General features: G+C 41.9%; 4 protein-coding genes across 5 annotated transcripts; 2 read left to right on the forward strand and 2 right to left on the reverse strand.

Annotated features, from left to right (window-relative positions):
- Positions 1 to 1,331: 1,331 nt before the first annotated feature.
- On the reverse strand, positions 1,332 to 3,020 carry LOC135437091 (uncharacterized). The gene has a single exon (XM_064694929.1). The coding sequence runs from the start codon at positions 3,018 to 3,020 to the stop codon at positions 1,332 to 1,334; it is 1,689 nt and encodes a 562-aa protein (XP_064550999.1).
- Positions 3,021 to 3,574: 554 nt separating this feature from the next.
- eIF3d1 (eukaryotic translation initiation factor 3 subunit d1) lies at positions 3,575 to 5,836 on the forward strand. Its single transcript, XM_064694719.1, has 4 exons — positions 3,575 to 3,891; positions 4,011 to 4,646; positions 4,710 to 5,002; positions 5,056 to 5,836. Exons 1-4 carry the CDS (start codon positions 3,693 to 3,695, stop codon positions 5,617 to 5,619), a joined length of 1,692 nt encoding a protein of 563 aa, XP_064550789.1. The 5' UTR covers positions 3,575 to 3,692; the 3' UTR covers positions 5,620 to 5,836.
- A 439-nt stretch (positions 5,837 to 6,275) lies between these two features.
- LOC135436944 (spaetzle-processing enzyme-like) lies at positions 6,276 to 7,841 on the forward strand. Its single transcript, XM_064694721.1, has 3 exons — positions 6,276 to 6,421; positions 6,581 to 6,997; positions 7,060 to 7,841. Exons 1-3 carry the CDS (start codon positions 6,358 to 6,360, stop codon positions 7,794 to 7,796), a joined length of 1,218 nt encoding a protein of 405 aa, XP_064550791.1. The 5' UTR covers positions 6,276 to 6,357; the 3' UTR covers positions 7,797 to 7,841.
- Positions 7,806 to 15,015, reverse strand: LOC135436942 ((E3-independent) E2 ubiquitin-conjugating enzyme UBE2O). 2 transcript variants are annotated; one of them, XM_064694718.1, is made up of 10 exons: positions 14,865 to 15,015; positions 13,284 to 13,697; positions 12,802 to 13,064; positions 12,536 to 12,740; positions 12,006 to 12,258; positions 11,126 to 11,939; positions 10,074 to 11,067; positions 9,056 to 10,007; positions 8,767 to 8,985; positions 7,806 to 8,710 (listed from the first exon to the last, which is right to left on the reverse strand). In XM_064694718.1, exons 2-10 carry the CDS (start codon positions 13,680 to 13,682, stop codon positions 8,511 to 8,513), a joined length of 4,299 nt encoding a protein of 1,432 aa, XP_064550788.1. In that variant the 5' UTR covers positions 13,683 to 13,697; positions 14,865 to 15,015; the 3' UTR covers positions 7,806 to 8,510. The 2 variants fall into 2 exon arrangements, with proteins under 2 accessions (XP_064550788.1, XP_064550787.1); XM_064694717.1 differs by lacking the exon at positions 14,865 to 15,015 and adding an exon at positions 13,861 to 14,069.
- Between the last annotated feature and the right edge of the window lie 378 nt (positions 15,016 to 15,393).

Here is a 15,393-nt window from a genome sequence, read left to right on the forward strand (position 1 = left end):
TTATAATTTTGTCGTGAAATGTGTAACGCATAGAAGGAGACATCTCCGACCCCATAAAGTATATATATTCTTAATAAGTATCAATAGCCGAGCCGATTTAGCCATGTACGTCTGTCCGTCTATCTGTTTCTATGCGAACTAGTCTCTCAGTTTTAAAGCTATCTTTATGAAACTATCATATAGCTTCCATAGGAACGATCGTTCGAAAAGTTGGTTGTTGTATGAACAACTTTTTGTTTATTTAGATATCTTGACCAAACTCGGCATTTATTAGTTTTATTATGCTCCCCATATATATGCAAAATCCTATTAAGATCGGACTACTATATCATTTAGCTGCAATAAGAACAATCGGTCGAAAATTAAGTTGTTGAATGGAAAATATGTTTTTCAAGATATCTTGACCAAACTTGGCATTTATTAGTTTTAATATGCCTCCCCCATGTATGCAAAATCCAATCAACATCGGACTACTATATCATATAGCTGCCATAGGAACGATCGGTCAAAAATTAAGTTGTTGTATGGAAAACTTTTCGGTTTTTCAAGATATTTTGATAAATCTCGGCATTTATTAGTTTTACTATACTCCTCATATATATGCAAAATTCTATCAACATTGCACCACTTTATTATATAGCTGCTATAGGAACGATGGGTCGAAAATTAAGTTGTTGTATGGAAAACTTTTTTGTTTTTCAAGATATCTTAACCATGCTCGTCATTAACTATTTTCCCTGTGCTTCTTAGATACGGGCAAAGCACAATGAGCATTATGAAAAGGTGGCGTCAGCAAGGGTATTAAATCTTCGGAGTGCCGAAGATAGCCCTTCTTTCTTGTTATGTAAAGCTTTGAAAGTAGATTTCCAGTCGATTAAAACATAAACAAAGAGTAAGCGAAAAGTATGAAACACATCTAAAATGAATTTTCATAAAAAACCTTGAAAATTTATTTAAACACAAAACTTCACCTACCAAATCTTTGATCCCATCCCCTAACAAGAAAGGATGGATTTAACCAAAAATCGTGACACTTTATATATAATACAAAAACTTAACGTGCTCTGTGTTAAAGCAAGCAATGGCTGAAAGGAGCTTATCAAGGATCATTCTAGTAGTATTAGACTCACAATAGTGAAACAACATTATATCTAAGTAAGCAATAAATGAGTTTAATCAACAATTAAATTTTAAAATGTATTAAATAAATATTATAAGAAATATGAATTAAAATGTTTAAATAGATTATTATAAATAAGCATTAGTTTATTAAAATGATTATTTATACTTTTAATAATACCAATTTATGTTCTTGCTTTTAATAATGACTTTTACAAAATATGCAGACAAACATTAGTATAATACACAAGCAACTCAAATACAAAAATCAATAGGGAAATGGCCATTGCATATCCATATAAGACCACGATAAAGTCCATCTCAGCGAATTTTAGGGGTTTTACGTCAACTTGGGTGCTTAAGTCCTGCAGCTTGAAATAACCCGCGTTTAGCATATCAAAAAAATGTTTGTTTACATAAAACCCAAGGATGCCGCTTTGCCGCAACCAAAGTATATATAAATCTAGTTGATTGCGGTATAAAAAGTTTTCTTGAAGAATAACAGAATTAAGGGAAACTTGTCGAACACAAAGATTTGTAGAGTAGCGAAAGATTGGTCGCTTAAAGAACTTTTGCAACTCCGCAATATTGTTCCACTTAATTTCATAAATTGTATAACCAAATGAAGAATTAAAACTATTACGTTGATACATAAATTGTGTGTAGTTTTCAAAAGATATGAAAGATGATGCGTACTTGATTCTCATTTCGTCAGGATACTGATTGAATTCACCACGGAGTCCGATTATCTTTAATCCGGATGCATTTAACTGCTCCAAATTGGAAATCATTCGAAGTTTCTGCGGACGAATAAACAGTGCAGATAGTTGTGCCACCACGGTGCAGAGCAGAGTGAGCCGAATCAAAGAAGGAAGCAATATCAAGATCGGCCTTCCAGGCATACGGCGCTCATATAGGTGGCGAATCAAGCAATAGACGATACCTAGATAAACCCACATCCAGGGCGACTCCAACACTCCGGTCATAGCCTCACGCGGACTGACCACACGCTCCACTGGCAACATAGTGCACCAGCTGTTGATGATAACTGGGGAGCTGAAAATATTGAGGTTGCTACTCAAAGAAAAGGTGAGGGGGAAAAGGCTGGTGGTAACGTCAGTTGTTCCATTTTGGATTTGAGGCAATAACCTAAAGTAGCTGCCTCGCACAGAATGGCTTGAATCGGTATCATAACTCAACTCAAGAGTGGCGTTCAAGTAACTCGCAAACCCCTCCATAAAATGCCAGAGCACACCGTTAGTTATTAATTTTCCGTTGCGATCTTTGTAAACAAGTAAATAGGGCTGCGATAAATCTGCCCGTGTCCTTATCACCTGGCCGTGTAGGTTAGCCAGTTTGTAGGGATATAGCTTCAAGCCGGCATGGTAGACCTGCGACAGCATCCGGAATGTGGGAAACATTTGATACGCATAAATCATACCAGGTGAAGAAGTGAAGAAATCATTCAATAGCAACAGAACATTCGGCATTAGCAGATCCTGGCAACGCTTAAGAATCTGTCGGCCTAGCTCAACTATACTTTTTTGATCCGGATCCTTAGTGCATATCTGCAGCAGCAGGGGCACCTCCCTCATATGGTTCAGCATTGTACTAAGCGCAATCAATACGGGTTCAAATAAATCAGAGTCCAAGCAAACCAATCCTAGAATATCAACATTCTGCTTCAACCTTAGATATGGTGCATTCGACGCATTGTTCCATACCAAAGTGGTAGTCGTCATGTTTCTCTCATCCAATAGATTTTCAATCGAGCAACGACATTTTTTTGATTGGTAGTACAGAAGAGTCCTGAATCCAAGCTCACCTTTCAAGTGCCACCAGAAGCTAGCCAGTTGCTCTGCAGTGGGCCAGTCGTTAACGGATTGCTGCTCCTTCCACATTTGTATTAGGACTGTTGACTTGGCCTTAGGTCCTGGATGCTTTTATAATGCTTCACAGAATTGAAGTGTCAGCATGCTTAAGGGGCTGACTTGCAAATTGGCATATCTAGTAAAAAAATATATTGATAATGCTGATAGTAGAGCAGTGCTGAAATTATAGCGGAGCAAGGACTTTTGTTCAAAAATGTTAGATGTTTGTATAACTACATTTTGACGCGATTATAGTTTCGTTATTCAGCATTATAAATCACCATATTAGTTAAAGTAAATTATAATAACGGGTTTCATATTTATTTAATTCTTCTTTGTTAATCCAAGTACAAAAAAATTAATAAACATGTACAAAAATGTGATTTCTTATGTTGTGTATTTTGGACTTAACCGAAAATATAACATTTTAATGTAATAGATAATAACGTAAATAGTGAATCACGATTTAATATGCTGTCGCAGCTGTAACTAGTTCCTTTCTAATACTTTTGCGAAGTAACCGTTACTGCTTTGTATTTATCGCACATCTCTAAGAGCTATCGCCGACTGTCGCTCTCTCCTTCGCACCAAATTCGCGAGCTCGTCATATAGTTTTTTTTCCACACTGGCAGAATAATTGTTTTGAGCTTTCAATCGCGAAGCATTTTTAAATAAAAAAGATAAACTAGCAACAGGCGTGAAATGAGCGAAACTATAAACACGGCGGCGCAGTTTCCGACATTCGAGAAACCGACCGTCCAGTTCAACGAAAAGGGCTGGGGACCATGCGAGCTACCAGACACGTTTAAGGATGTGCCTTACCAGCCATTCAGCAAGAACGATCGTCTGGGTAAGATCTGCGACTGGACAAGCACCTCTAACAATGACAAGAAGTATCAAAGTAAGTTAAAGCCAAAGTTTTATTTAGCATATGCACAAAGTGAGGTTATGTTCGCATGTCTGCGCTTTGTTTGTGTGTGTGTCGTGGCAACAAATTGGAGATTAAACTTTTGTTTCTAGATAAATATGCTTCTACCTTTGGCACCGGCAACCAATATGCCTATTACCATGAAGAGGACGAGACAACGTTCCATCTGGTGGATACGGCACGCGTCCAGAAGCCACCGCATCAACGTGGACGCTTCCGCAACATGCGTAATTCGCGTTCAGGACGCGGCCGCAATGCACGCGGTGGGCTCAATACGCACGGTCATGGCATGACCACACTGAGCAGTAAGAATGTTAAGGCACGCGATCCGCGACGCGGCATGGGCAAGCGATTTGGTAACCGTGGTCCGCCACCAAAGATGCGTGAATCTTCGGTGGCTGTGCGGGCCGACTGGGCATCCATTGAAGAGATGGACTTCCCGCGTCTCATTAAGCTGTCGCTGCCGAACATCAAGGATGGAGAGGATATTACCACTTGCGGCACCCTGGAGTACTATGATAAGACATACGACCGCATCAATGTGAAGAACGAGAAGCCGCTGCAGAAGATTGATCGCATTGTGCACACTGTGACCACCACTGATGATCCGGTCATACGTCGTCTGTCCAAGACGATTGGTAACGTGTTTGCCACGGATGCCATTCTGGCTACTATTATGTGCTCGACACGCTCCAACTACTCGTGGGATATTGTCATCGAAAAAGTTGGTAAGGGATCTATTGCATAAAACCAAAGTGAATCCACTAGCCATGCTTTAATTTTATCGACAGGCGAGAAAATCTTCATGGACAAGCGCGATCATACGGAATTCGATTTGCTAACTGTGAATGAGACTAGCGTTGAACCGCCCACGGACGACGACAGCTCGTGCAACTCGCCTCGCAATCTGGCCATTGAGGCCACCTTCATAAATCATAACTTTAGCCAGCAAGTGCTCAAAACGGGCGACCAGGAGGCCAAATACAAGTTTGAGGAAACCAATCCCTTCATTAGCGAAGACGAAGACATACAGGTGGCCAGTGTTGGCTATCGCTACAAGAAATGGGAACTGGGCAGCGATATTGTAAGCACATCCCTTATTTGTGTTACTTCTAACTAATTAGAAATCTTTGGCAGGTTCTGGTGGCGCGTTGCGAACATGATGGTGTGCTGCAAACGCCCAGTGGAGAACCGCAGTTCTTGTCCATCAAAGCATTGAACGAATGGGATTCGAAGCTGGCCAACGGCGTTGAGTGGCGCCAGAAGCTGGATACGCAACGCGGCGCCGTGTTGGCCAACGAGCTGAGAAACAATGCTTGCAAACTGGCCAAATGGACGGTACAAGCTGTGCTGGCTGGTTCTGATCAGCTAAAACTGGGCTATGTATCGCGTATTAATCCACGTGATCATTCGCGTCACGTTATTCTGGGCACGCAGCAGTTTAAGCCGCACGAGTTTGCCACGCAGATCAATCTGAGCATGGATAACGCCTGGGGCATATTGCGGTGTATTATTGATTTGGTGATGAAACAAAAGGATGGCAAATATCTGATCATGAAGGATCCCAACAAGCCGATTATACGCTTGTATGATATACCCGATAATACATTCGACTCAGATGATTCGGACGATGGCGAGGGAGATGATGGTGAAGGTTTCCAGCAGGTCTACAACTATGCCAACAACAGCAACAAGATTTAGTTTCGTTTCCAGCTCTGTTTGCATATTAACGTTATAAGCGCAAACATACCCTCATACCCATAAACATACTTTTATAATCATAAAAACAACAACCGGTTAAACAATGCCAAATCACATTAATATTTTTGTTCTTGGCGTTAGCGTTAATCATTTGATTATAAGTTGGCTTCATATGCAAGTGCAACGAATTCCGAGTAAAGCACAGAATGGAAACAGACTTGTTCAGTTGTGTGGACTCTTAATGGGTGGGTCGCTGGGCAATGCAATGTACCCAGCCGGAGAAGCTGTTCAACAATCGATCATTCGGACATCTAGCCAATCATTGGCGAAGCGAGGTTATTCTCAACGCGAAGCTTGCGACGAGCAATTCAGGCAAATCTCTCGGACGTTATCTGGTTAACTTGGCGGCAATGAAGCTCCAGCTGATATTACTGGACGCATTAGACGACTTTTTGTTGTACATCATTTATCTGGAATGAGCTCAATGAGCTTTCAGACCAGGCCTCCAAGTGCAATGAATTCCGTGCGGGGTCTTAATGGGTTGGCACTGCAATGTACCCAGCCGTACAAGCTGCTCAACAATCGATCACCCCTGACATCTGGCCGATTTATTGGCGAAGATAACGGGCAGCATCCGCCTGCAAGCTATCAACTAGTCGTCAATATGAAAGCGAGTTTAGTCTCAACGCGAAGCTCGCGACGATCAAGTCAAGAAAATCTGTCGGACGTTATCTGGTCATGTTGGCGGCAATGAAACTACAGCTGATATTGCTGGGCGCATTGGGCGTCATTGGCACTGCTGGTAAGATGTGCGGCTTTTTTTGTTACATCATTTGTCTGGAATTGTGCTACCTTGTTAGTCGAGCTTGAGTCTCCTCTGACCTTCAACCGGTTCTACCGGTTGTTGTAATAGTGCAATGCTAATTGATATTGATTTAATCTGAATGCTGATCTCCGTTAGCTGCCGCCACTGCGCAATTTAGTTATGGCAGCTGCGAGACCAAAGGCACCAAGGAGCATGGATTATGCATACATATACGAAACTGTCCATTTCTCTACGAGATACTCAACATAAGCCAGTCGACGCCAGAACAGCGTCAACTACTCTCCGATAGCCAATGCGGCCTGGATAATACCCGTCAAAGCGGTTTGGTGCAGCGTATTCTGGTGTGCTGCCCGGACAGCAAACGGCGCATGCAGAGCGCAGACACTGCCACTGGAACACCGGTCGAAAATCGTTCTGGTGGCGAGCCCGACCCGAGCAATGTGCTACCAAGCATAGGCACTTGTGGTATTTTATTTTCGAATCGGATTATTGGCGGCACTAAAACGCAGCTGTTCGAGTTTCCCTGGATGGCGCTCCTGCAGTATAAAAAGCGTAAGTTGCAGCCACTTATCTGCCTACCATATGGTTGATTTATGTATCTTTTAAACTGGCAGCCAATGATGAGCTCGATTTTAACTGCGGCGGAACATTGATCAACTCACGCTACGTTCTGACGGCCGGTCACTGCTTGAATAGCAGCCAGCTGCAAATGTATAACTGGCAGTTGTATAGTGTGCGTCTGGGTGAATGGGACATAAGCACTGCTCCGGACTGCGTGACCGAGGTGGGCAATAAGCAACGCACTTGTGCACCCATGCACTTGGACATTGAGATTGAAAAGCGTATTTTGCATGAGCTATATGTGCCAAACTCCATTGACCAGATGCACGACATTGGACTGCTGCGTCTCAAGCAAGCGGTTCGCTTTACGGAATATGTGAAGCCCATTTGCCTGCCGGTTGGCGACGATGTGCGCAATAACGATTTTGAGGGCTACGCCATGGACGTGGCAGGATGGGGTGTTACCGAGGACGGTAAGCCTAGCAATGTGAAGCTCAAAATCACTGTTGATGTGTGGACTCTTAAAAGTTGCCAGGATAAATATCGCGCCTACCAGATGCATCTAAACAGTTCACAGTTATGCGCTGGCGGCAAGATAAATATTGACACCTGTCAAGGTGATTCCGGCGGGCCACTAATGGTTCCTACCCATGTCGGCATGCAGGAAGTTTTCTTTGTGGCCGGCGTCACATCATATGGCCCCAAGCCCTGCGGCCTGCAAGGCTGGCCAGGTGTTTACACGCGCGTAGGACAATATGTCGACTGGGTAGTGAGCAAATTAGAAATTTAATCCGATTGATTATTTTAATAAATAAAATTGGTAATTTATTATTCACATAGTATCTTGCATTTCCTAGCTTATTTAATATGAAAGAAGCGGTGTGACCAATTGCCTGCTTTAACTACATTATTTAAAGTGGAATGCGGATTCCTAGTTGCGGTTCAGCTTAGATCCAAGTGCTATTAACCTAGCGCACAACAAAATTAAATACAAAATAAATAAAGTTCATGTAGGCAAAAAAAAAACATTGAAAAAATAGTTTGATAAACTTTTGCCAATAAAGAAATATACACAAAATTCCTAGTTTAATCAATTGAAGAACAACTAGATTATTTACAGAAAGAAAACTAATGCTGGGAATTATTAGCTCTATAGACATTACATATTTTATAGGCAATATTTGTTTGTATACGCATGAACTTGGTGTTAACATAAAACGAAATAGGGACTAACTAAATAAATAAAAAGTTTTTACAAATAATAAGCGACAAATTTAGGAAAAATATCTTCTTTTTTTTTGGTTATAAAGTTTGTTAGCCGATCGATAAGCCAAGTTAATAAGGTAGAGAGTATTCGAGCTGTGATTACTTAAATATAAAAGAAATAGGCCCTGTGAAGGGCTCAATTTCAAGAGCAGGCGGCGATAGTCTTGTGTTTTATATAATAGGCACCACAACGAAGGCAAGGCTGACAAACATTGAGCATTGCGAATATTCGCGTCAATCACACATCCTCGGGTGCAGCTCGCGGTGCTGTAGCCTCAACAGGAACAGCCGGCTCACTTTCCTGCTTCTTTTCCAGTGCAGTCAATTCGTTCTGCAACGCCTCCAAGACACCCTTGACCGCAATGCAAAAGCCACGACTGCAGGGCAACAACGGAAACTCTGGCATCTCGCATGGTGTTTTATAATCTTTAGGCATGTCTGTGGGAGACATTCCATTTAAAATTACATTCAATTTCAACAAATATATAACAAACCATTAATGCTGGTTATTTTGAGTCGCTGTGCGTCGGCCGAATACTCAGACCAAGCCTGCATGCGGCCATGTAACTCGCTACCGAATTCCTTAAAGTGCTCAATCAATTCCTTTCGAAAGATGAATGGGGGATTTTGCAATTGTTTTACCGTTGAATGGACAATTTTAATAATTGCCATTTCATTGTAGACGCGTGAGTTCTCATTGCCCAGCTGAGTGCCTAAGAATGGGTGGATTGTATTGAGATAAATCTAAGTTTGTCTGTAATTAATTTATGTTTGTTAACCTACCACGTTGTTTTTCATAGCCGGCCTCATTATAGTAGGGCTCATCGACCAGTATGAGTCCCTGTATAGAGACCAGCACCTGCAGCATTGTGCTTTGAGGCGACCACACCTCAGTATCGCGTCCTGACCAGGTGCCTAGCAGCGAGACACAAACCTTGCCCTCTTCATATAAATTAGGATTAAGGCGCTCCGTACAAAAGCTTATGTAATGACAAGTGGGCGGACTCTTGGGATAGTCACAACCCATTTGGAAGTCAAAGAAAAATAGGGCGTTTTGGTAAGGTGTGCGTTTGGGACCCACCATCATGACAGATATGAGATCCATGCGATCCTCATAGGCACGGACAACAACGCCTGGAGGTAGCGATGCCTGGAGCATAGCATACTCGCGCTGTACGGCACGCTGATAGTGTGCCTTGTTGTTCGGATGTATAATATTTCCAATAAAATAATGACCAAGTGGAGCATTGGGCATTACTTCAAAACAATTATTGCTCGACGGGGTAACCTGCCAAGGCGAGGGTGATGAGCAAGCGGTTGGGCTTTCTAACGGGGGCAATGACTCAGAGAGTCCATTGAGATTCAAGGGCTGCTCCATAACATGATCCTGCTCTTTCTCATATGCTGGCGGGATATCATGATCTGAAATCTCAACATCGTCGTCCACATCCACATCCACATCGCTTATGTGTTCATCCACATCTTTGTCTTCAGTTTTGTTTCTGCCAAAGGTTTCCACGATCGCCTCGCGGCACTTGGCCATTTGTTCTTTGATCAAAAAACAGAAAACCTCACAGACGTCCGCATCGTGATTAGCCACTAACTCAATACTGGTACTGGAAGACGATCTCAAAATAGACTGTTTTTTCTCGCCTTGGGTATTATCCTTTAAATCGCAACCGGAAGTGATTTCGCTTGAGCTGTTCTCGCCTCGCGAATGAACGCCAGAGTCATTCTTTAAAACAAATTAGGTTAAAAGATTTTTACGATTCAATCTGTACATTAATTTTGGAATGCTTACCTTACTGCTCTTATGCTTCTCGAAGGCCTTAGTAATGCTAACACGTGCTGTTCTGATCATATCCGCATATTCGCTTCGATACTTAGTAATCAGCTCGTTGTAGGTTAGCTGTGTTTCGCTATCGGACAATGAGATGTTATCTAGAAGCACGGCCTGCTCTGCGGAATCCTCAACGTTGATCTTTTCGCTGCTGCTATTCTTTTTGCACTGGACTTCGTCAACATGAGTGGAGGACTTGCGTTTATTTGGCGTAGATGTTGAAGCTGTTTGTCCTATCAAAGGCATTTCCAATTTTATTGCTTGTCGAACAACTGGTGAAGCTATATCCGGTATAGAGAGTTGTGCCTCGACATTACGCTGAGATGGATCCGCAGCGGCCTGAGGCGTATTCGACTGACTTTTGGCTGCAGACGGCGAAACAGTCTGCTTTTGGGACTGCGAATTTTTCTTGCGGCACAGAATGCCGGTAAAGTAATCTTCGTGAAAGAAATCAGTTTTTAGAAACCGATCTAGAAAACGGCAGTTATTATATACAGCCAGCAGATCTTTGAGAACATCCGCCTTTCGCTGCTCTGGCAGCACGTGAAAAATTTTTTCCAGGCGCTGAATAGCTTCTTTGGCACGATCGATTCCTGATATAATGTGATCTTCTACATCCATCGATGCGATGCTAGCGCTTATGTTCATTGTCTGACTATTCTCCGACTGTGTTTCCCAAGAATTCTCCGAATCATCAGACTCGTACGCATCCTGCGTATCGCTCTGATGGATCTCAAAAAGATCCTGCGGATAGCACATAGTGATGTGGCCCTTGGCCCACCATACACGCACACGACCATCGGGAAAGTTGTCAATTACTTGGCCAGCCGTAGAATTAAGGTCCTCTCCCGTGAAATTAGACACTCGAATGACCATGGTGCCTGGTCGGTACTGATAGTCCGCATGATCTTTCAAATCGTAAACACTCAGCTCCTCCACATCCTTACATGATGGACTAAAAAAATGGGTGTTCGGTGACTGATGAGCAGTTTATTTTGAAATCAGGTACTTACACTGGATTATCCATATTGCCATAGATGTTGAACCACTTAACTTTGGCTATGCGTTCATCATGATCCACCGACTGTATGACCCCGTAATCTATCTGTGAGGTACTGTAATCGTTAGCCTTGCTAACAAAATCTCCTGGGAAGAACTCATGATTGTCCAAATGGTGTATCGGATATAGATCGGTTGAAGGTATGCCTGATTCCACAGATCCATCCTGCCACACAACCGTTAACGAACTATACACAACCAAAGTTTCTACAACCATGTCATCGCCATCTTTGGGATCGCTTTCCTTTCTTGGCATTGATGTTTTTTTGCTAGGTCGCACTTTTTTCTTGCTTGATCTGCGTTTGAAATTCCGTGTAACAATACGGGCTGCTTGCGAGGCAAAGGAGTTTAAGGAGTTCGTGCCACCTTCAGTCTCGGGACTATTGGCTGTCATTTCAATTGTCTCTATCACGTCCTGAGTTTCCTGTAGTGGCTCTTCATCGCCCTCATCATCCGCAGTGTCCCAGGTCTCATCATTGTTTGCCCGTGTCTTTTTCCCAGTTGAGAGAGTTGAAGCGGACGTCTTAATTGGCATATTACTTCCATCGTTGTTTTCAGCCAGAGAGCGATTCAGTCGCTGATTGCTGGGTTTACCAGTGACACGCCGCACTTTGAACATGTGTGCACTTCGAGAGCTGGATGGCGCCGACGGCGAAGGCGTGTTCTCAAATCCAGCCGCAGTCGAGTTTTGCTTCGACAGCTCATTCTGTGCCGTTTGCTTACTCTCCTCACTCTTTTGACGTTGGAAAATGGTCTGGTATAACTTGGCTGCAAAACAGATTGAAAATATGCTTATCGTTAATGAAAACAACCAATGAATTTAAGTTGACATACCCTGTTCCTGCTCCCAGACGGAATATTTTATAAGTTTATCACATTTCGAATATTTGAGGTAGAATCGATCGTGAATTTGGAGCATATAAGATTCGTAGATGTTCAAGCGCTTAACATTGGCCAAGTCATCGCCCTTTATGCAGCTTTTTGGCTGCTTCAGTGGATCCAATTCATTACCACTATCAAACTGCGGCGTGGCCTTGAATGTCCAAGCTACAGTTATCGCAGTAGTTTTAACAGATTCCACAGTATACTAAAAAACAAAGACGAAATGTCACAATGTAGACAAGGATAGTTTTCATCTCTACTTAATACCATAAGGATGTATTCGTATAGAAACTTAAACTTTAAACTTAGAGACTAGAGTCTAACGAACAGATCACTCAGCTTATCTTTGAGTCGGAGTTGCATACGTTAAAGCATAACACATTTTGTGGCAAAATTGTAATACTTTCTTCAAAGGTGGGAATGGAAAAATTGATTTCGATTTACGTAATGTTATGTATGTATAGTAAATCGATTCTACTAACCATAGAGCGTCGCTTGCGATTAGTCGGTAAAGGTATGTCCGGGGTTAAATTGGTGACGCGATCCAAGGGCGGTAAACGTCCAACAACCACATTATTTGGGTAGTATACACTGGGACTGAAGACTTCACGCTCACTCGGCCCATAAGCATCCCTGAACTTGTGGAAGTCGTTCGATGTGATTTCAAGAAGTGTGCCAAAGCTTGATCTACCGAAGAAAAAAAAGTTATTTAATGCAAACCACACCCTATTTGCGGCTGCTTACTCACTTTAGCACGGCAGACTCATCTACGTTGATGGTGTAGCCAATCCAATTTCCTAAGCATACGGGCACATCGCGTGACCACTCTGAAATCGGCTTCAAGCGCTCCGAGGGCACATTCCTGATCACGTATTTGGTGCCCAGTACTTTGACGTCTGCGCGGACGTTTACATCACGCACATAGCCAGCCTGGCCAGACATATGTTTCTGTCCTGGGAGGCGGCGTCGCACCACATCACCTGGCATCAGCGTGCGGTCGACGAGGCCAATCTGAAATATGTTCACATTAATAGAATTCGAGTTGGAGAAATAACGCACAAAAACAGAAGACAAACAACACGTGTCAATGCTGATGTGCCGAAAAGGCAAAACAGTTGTCTAAACAGAAATAACAGTTATTTACAGTTCTGCACACACATGCCTATTCATACATACATACATGTTTATGTGAATACAGCAGTGACAATTACATAACCTCAACATACTTACCGATTTTTCAGTTCTCACAATTTCCTTGCCATCCGGATAGAAGGCGACGCGCACCTCGCCCTTGCTGAGCACCTCGTTAGCTTCCTCCTCCTCATCATCCGAAGAGTACGATTCGGCTGTTCCAGTGACGACTCCAAAACGAACGCGACCTTTGCGATCGATGCGAAATACTTCATCCTCGAAAAAGAACTGAAACTCCCGATTGTCCGAGCTCTTAGACGCCACAGCGCCGCCTGCCGTTTTACGATTACTAGATGCACCGCTTGCCAAAAAAGGCCGCGATTCAGCTGTAGGTGACGTTTCAGTCTCCATATCTACTGCTGCTCCTGGCGGTGGTGTCGCCGGAGCCTCTAACGGGGTGCCGCCGGCATTGGCAGCACCCGCGACTTGACTCAACATATTACCAATTGTGAACTGTGTGAATCAGAATAAAAATTCCACATTTAATTCTGATTAAATGCTCGATATTTGATTATATGCAAATTTCAGTTGGCAACCCAAATCACATTCTCATATACTAGAAACATCGGCTGCTTCAATTAGGCAGCTGAGTTCCTGAATGGATTTATGTACATACCATGGGCCGCCTATCGGCAAGAAGTTGTGCTTCCTAGTAATTATGTATGTAATTGCTGTTTCACGTACTCTACACAATCGAATTTATTTACAACCGAGTACTGGGCGAGAGGTGTCTAGCATAGTTCAGATTTCTTTCTAATACTGCTTAATGAATACATTTGAAGTCTACACTGGGGCGACTCCGGAATTTTGTTACAATTTTGCCAACTTATTTAAAAAAAAAAAAAACTAAAAATACAACATCTGAAAACTAGTGAAGTTGGGCCCAATGCTTGTATTTCGTACAGCAACACATTTAACATTTTACTGAACTGTTGTTAACAGAGAGCGCCTATATTTACCTGAGAAATCCGCCGTCGGCCGTCTCTCGAGTTTGATTAAATTTTAAAAACTTTTTTGATAGATACATTTTGGGAAAAAACTACATAACAATTAGTTTTAGAAAAAAAAAATTACTCTGATAGTTGGCTTACTGCAAGAAACACCCCAAACAAAAATCGAATTTGAATTTAGCAGCTGATAGCTTACAGAACAATAACAGGGCACAAAATATTCTTTATTTTAAAAGCGACGAGTGAATGTTTGTCAGTACTTATATACATATTATCTTTTATATGCCATATACATCAATTTGATTTAATAATCTACAAGATATCAAACATAGAATTCCTTTTTGTAGAAAGCATGGCTAGTAATTCGATAATTTTTCGATATATTTATTTTTCATGCGCGCCTATTGTGTGCCCGGTATTGTGGATGCAGTTTATGGCATGTCTACTATAAATAAAATGTTATAGATAAACCATCAAAAGTCAACAATATTTGTTTAGTACACACCTATTTCGAAAGCAGGTTCTGCAGCGCTATCATAATTATTAACACTAAGCTGACGACCATAATTAGTACATATGCTATTGTGGCTATGGTGCATATTATATTCATGCTATAAATATCGCATACCTAGCCGTCAACATTTCAAATTCCATCAAAACGTATACTTACTCGTTTCTTTAAAAGCAAGTGCACTTTGTGCAAGATATAGTTGTTATACTGATTTGCACGTATTTACAAATTTCGCTGTGTATTGTTGCATTCACAAAAATTTTTCACAAAAGTGTATACTTAGATATAAAATAAAATTATAATGATTAAAATATAACAAACAAATGAATTTTAAAACAAGACATGCTTTGTTTCGAAATATGTACTTAAATAGTAAAATGACTTCGAGTGCACCAGGGTTGCTATTTTCCGATTCCAAATGATTGTCCTAACGATACCGTTAACAAATAATTCGTGAACTGAAACCAGTTGATCGCCCAGCAAAAAAAAAAGAGGAGTTAGTCGAAAAGGATGAGTCCACCCCTTTTACCCTAAAACAGTTGAACAGTTCAAATACTAAAGATATTGGGTTTGCTTTTGGGTGTGTTCCCTGGTCAATTCGCAACTGTATGACAACCAACCGATAAAGTACATTGAATCAATCGAGGTCTCCAGAGGTTTAACAAGCCTCGGGCTAGTTAACCTAAAC

This window comes from Drosophila montana, unplaced genomic scaffold (genome assembly GCF_035044405.1).
Source record: "Drosophila montana isolate Dmon_TW-CO22-7 unplaced genomic scaffold, ASM3504440v1 contig_3733_1, whole genome shotgun sequence".
NCBI classification, from domain to species: Eukaryota; Metazoa; Arthropoda; class Insecta; order Diptera; family Drosophilidae; genus Drosophila; species Drosophila montana.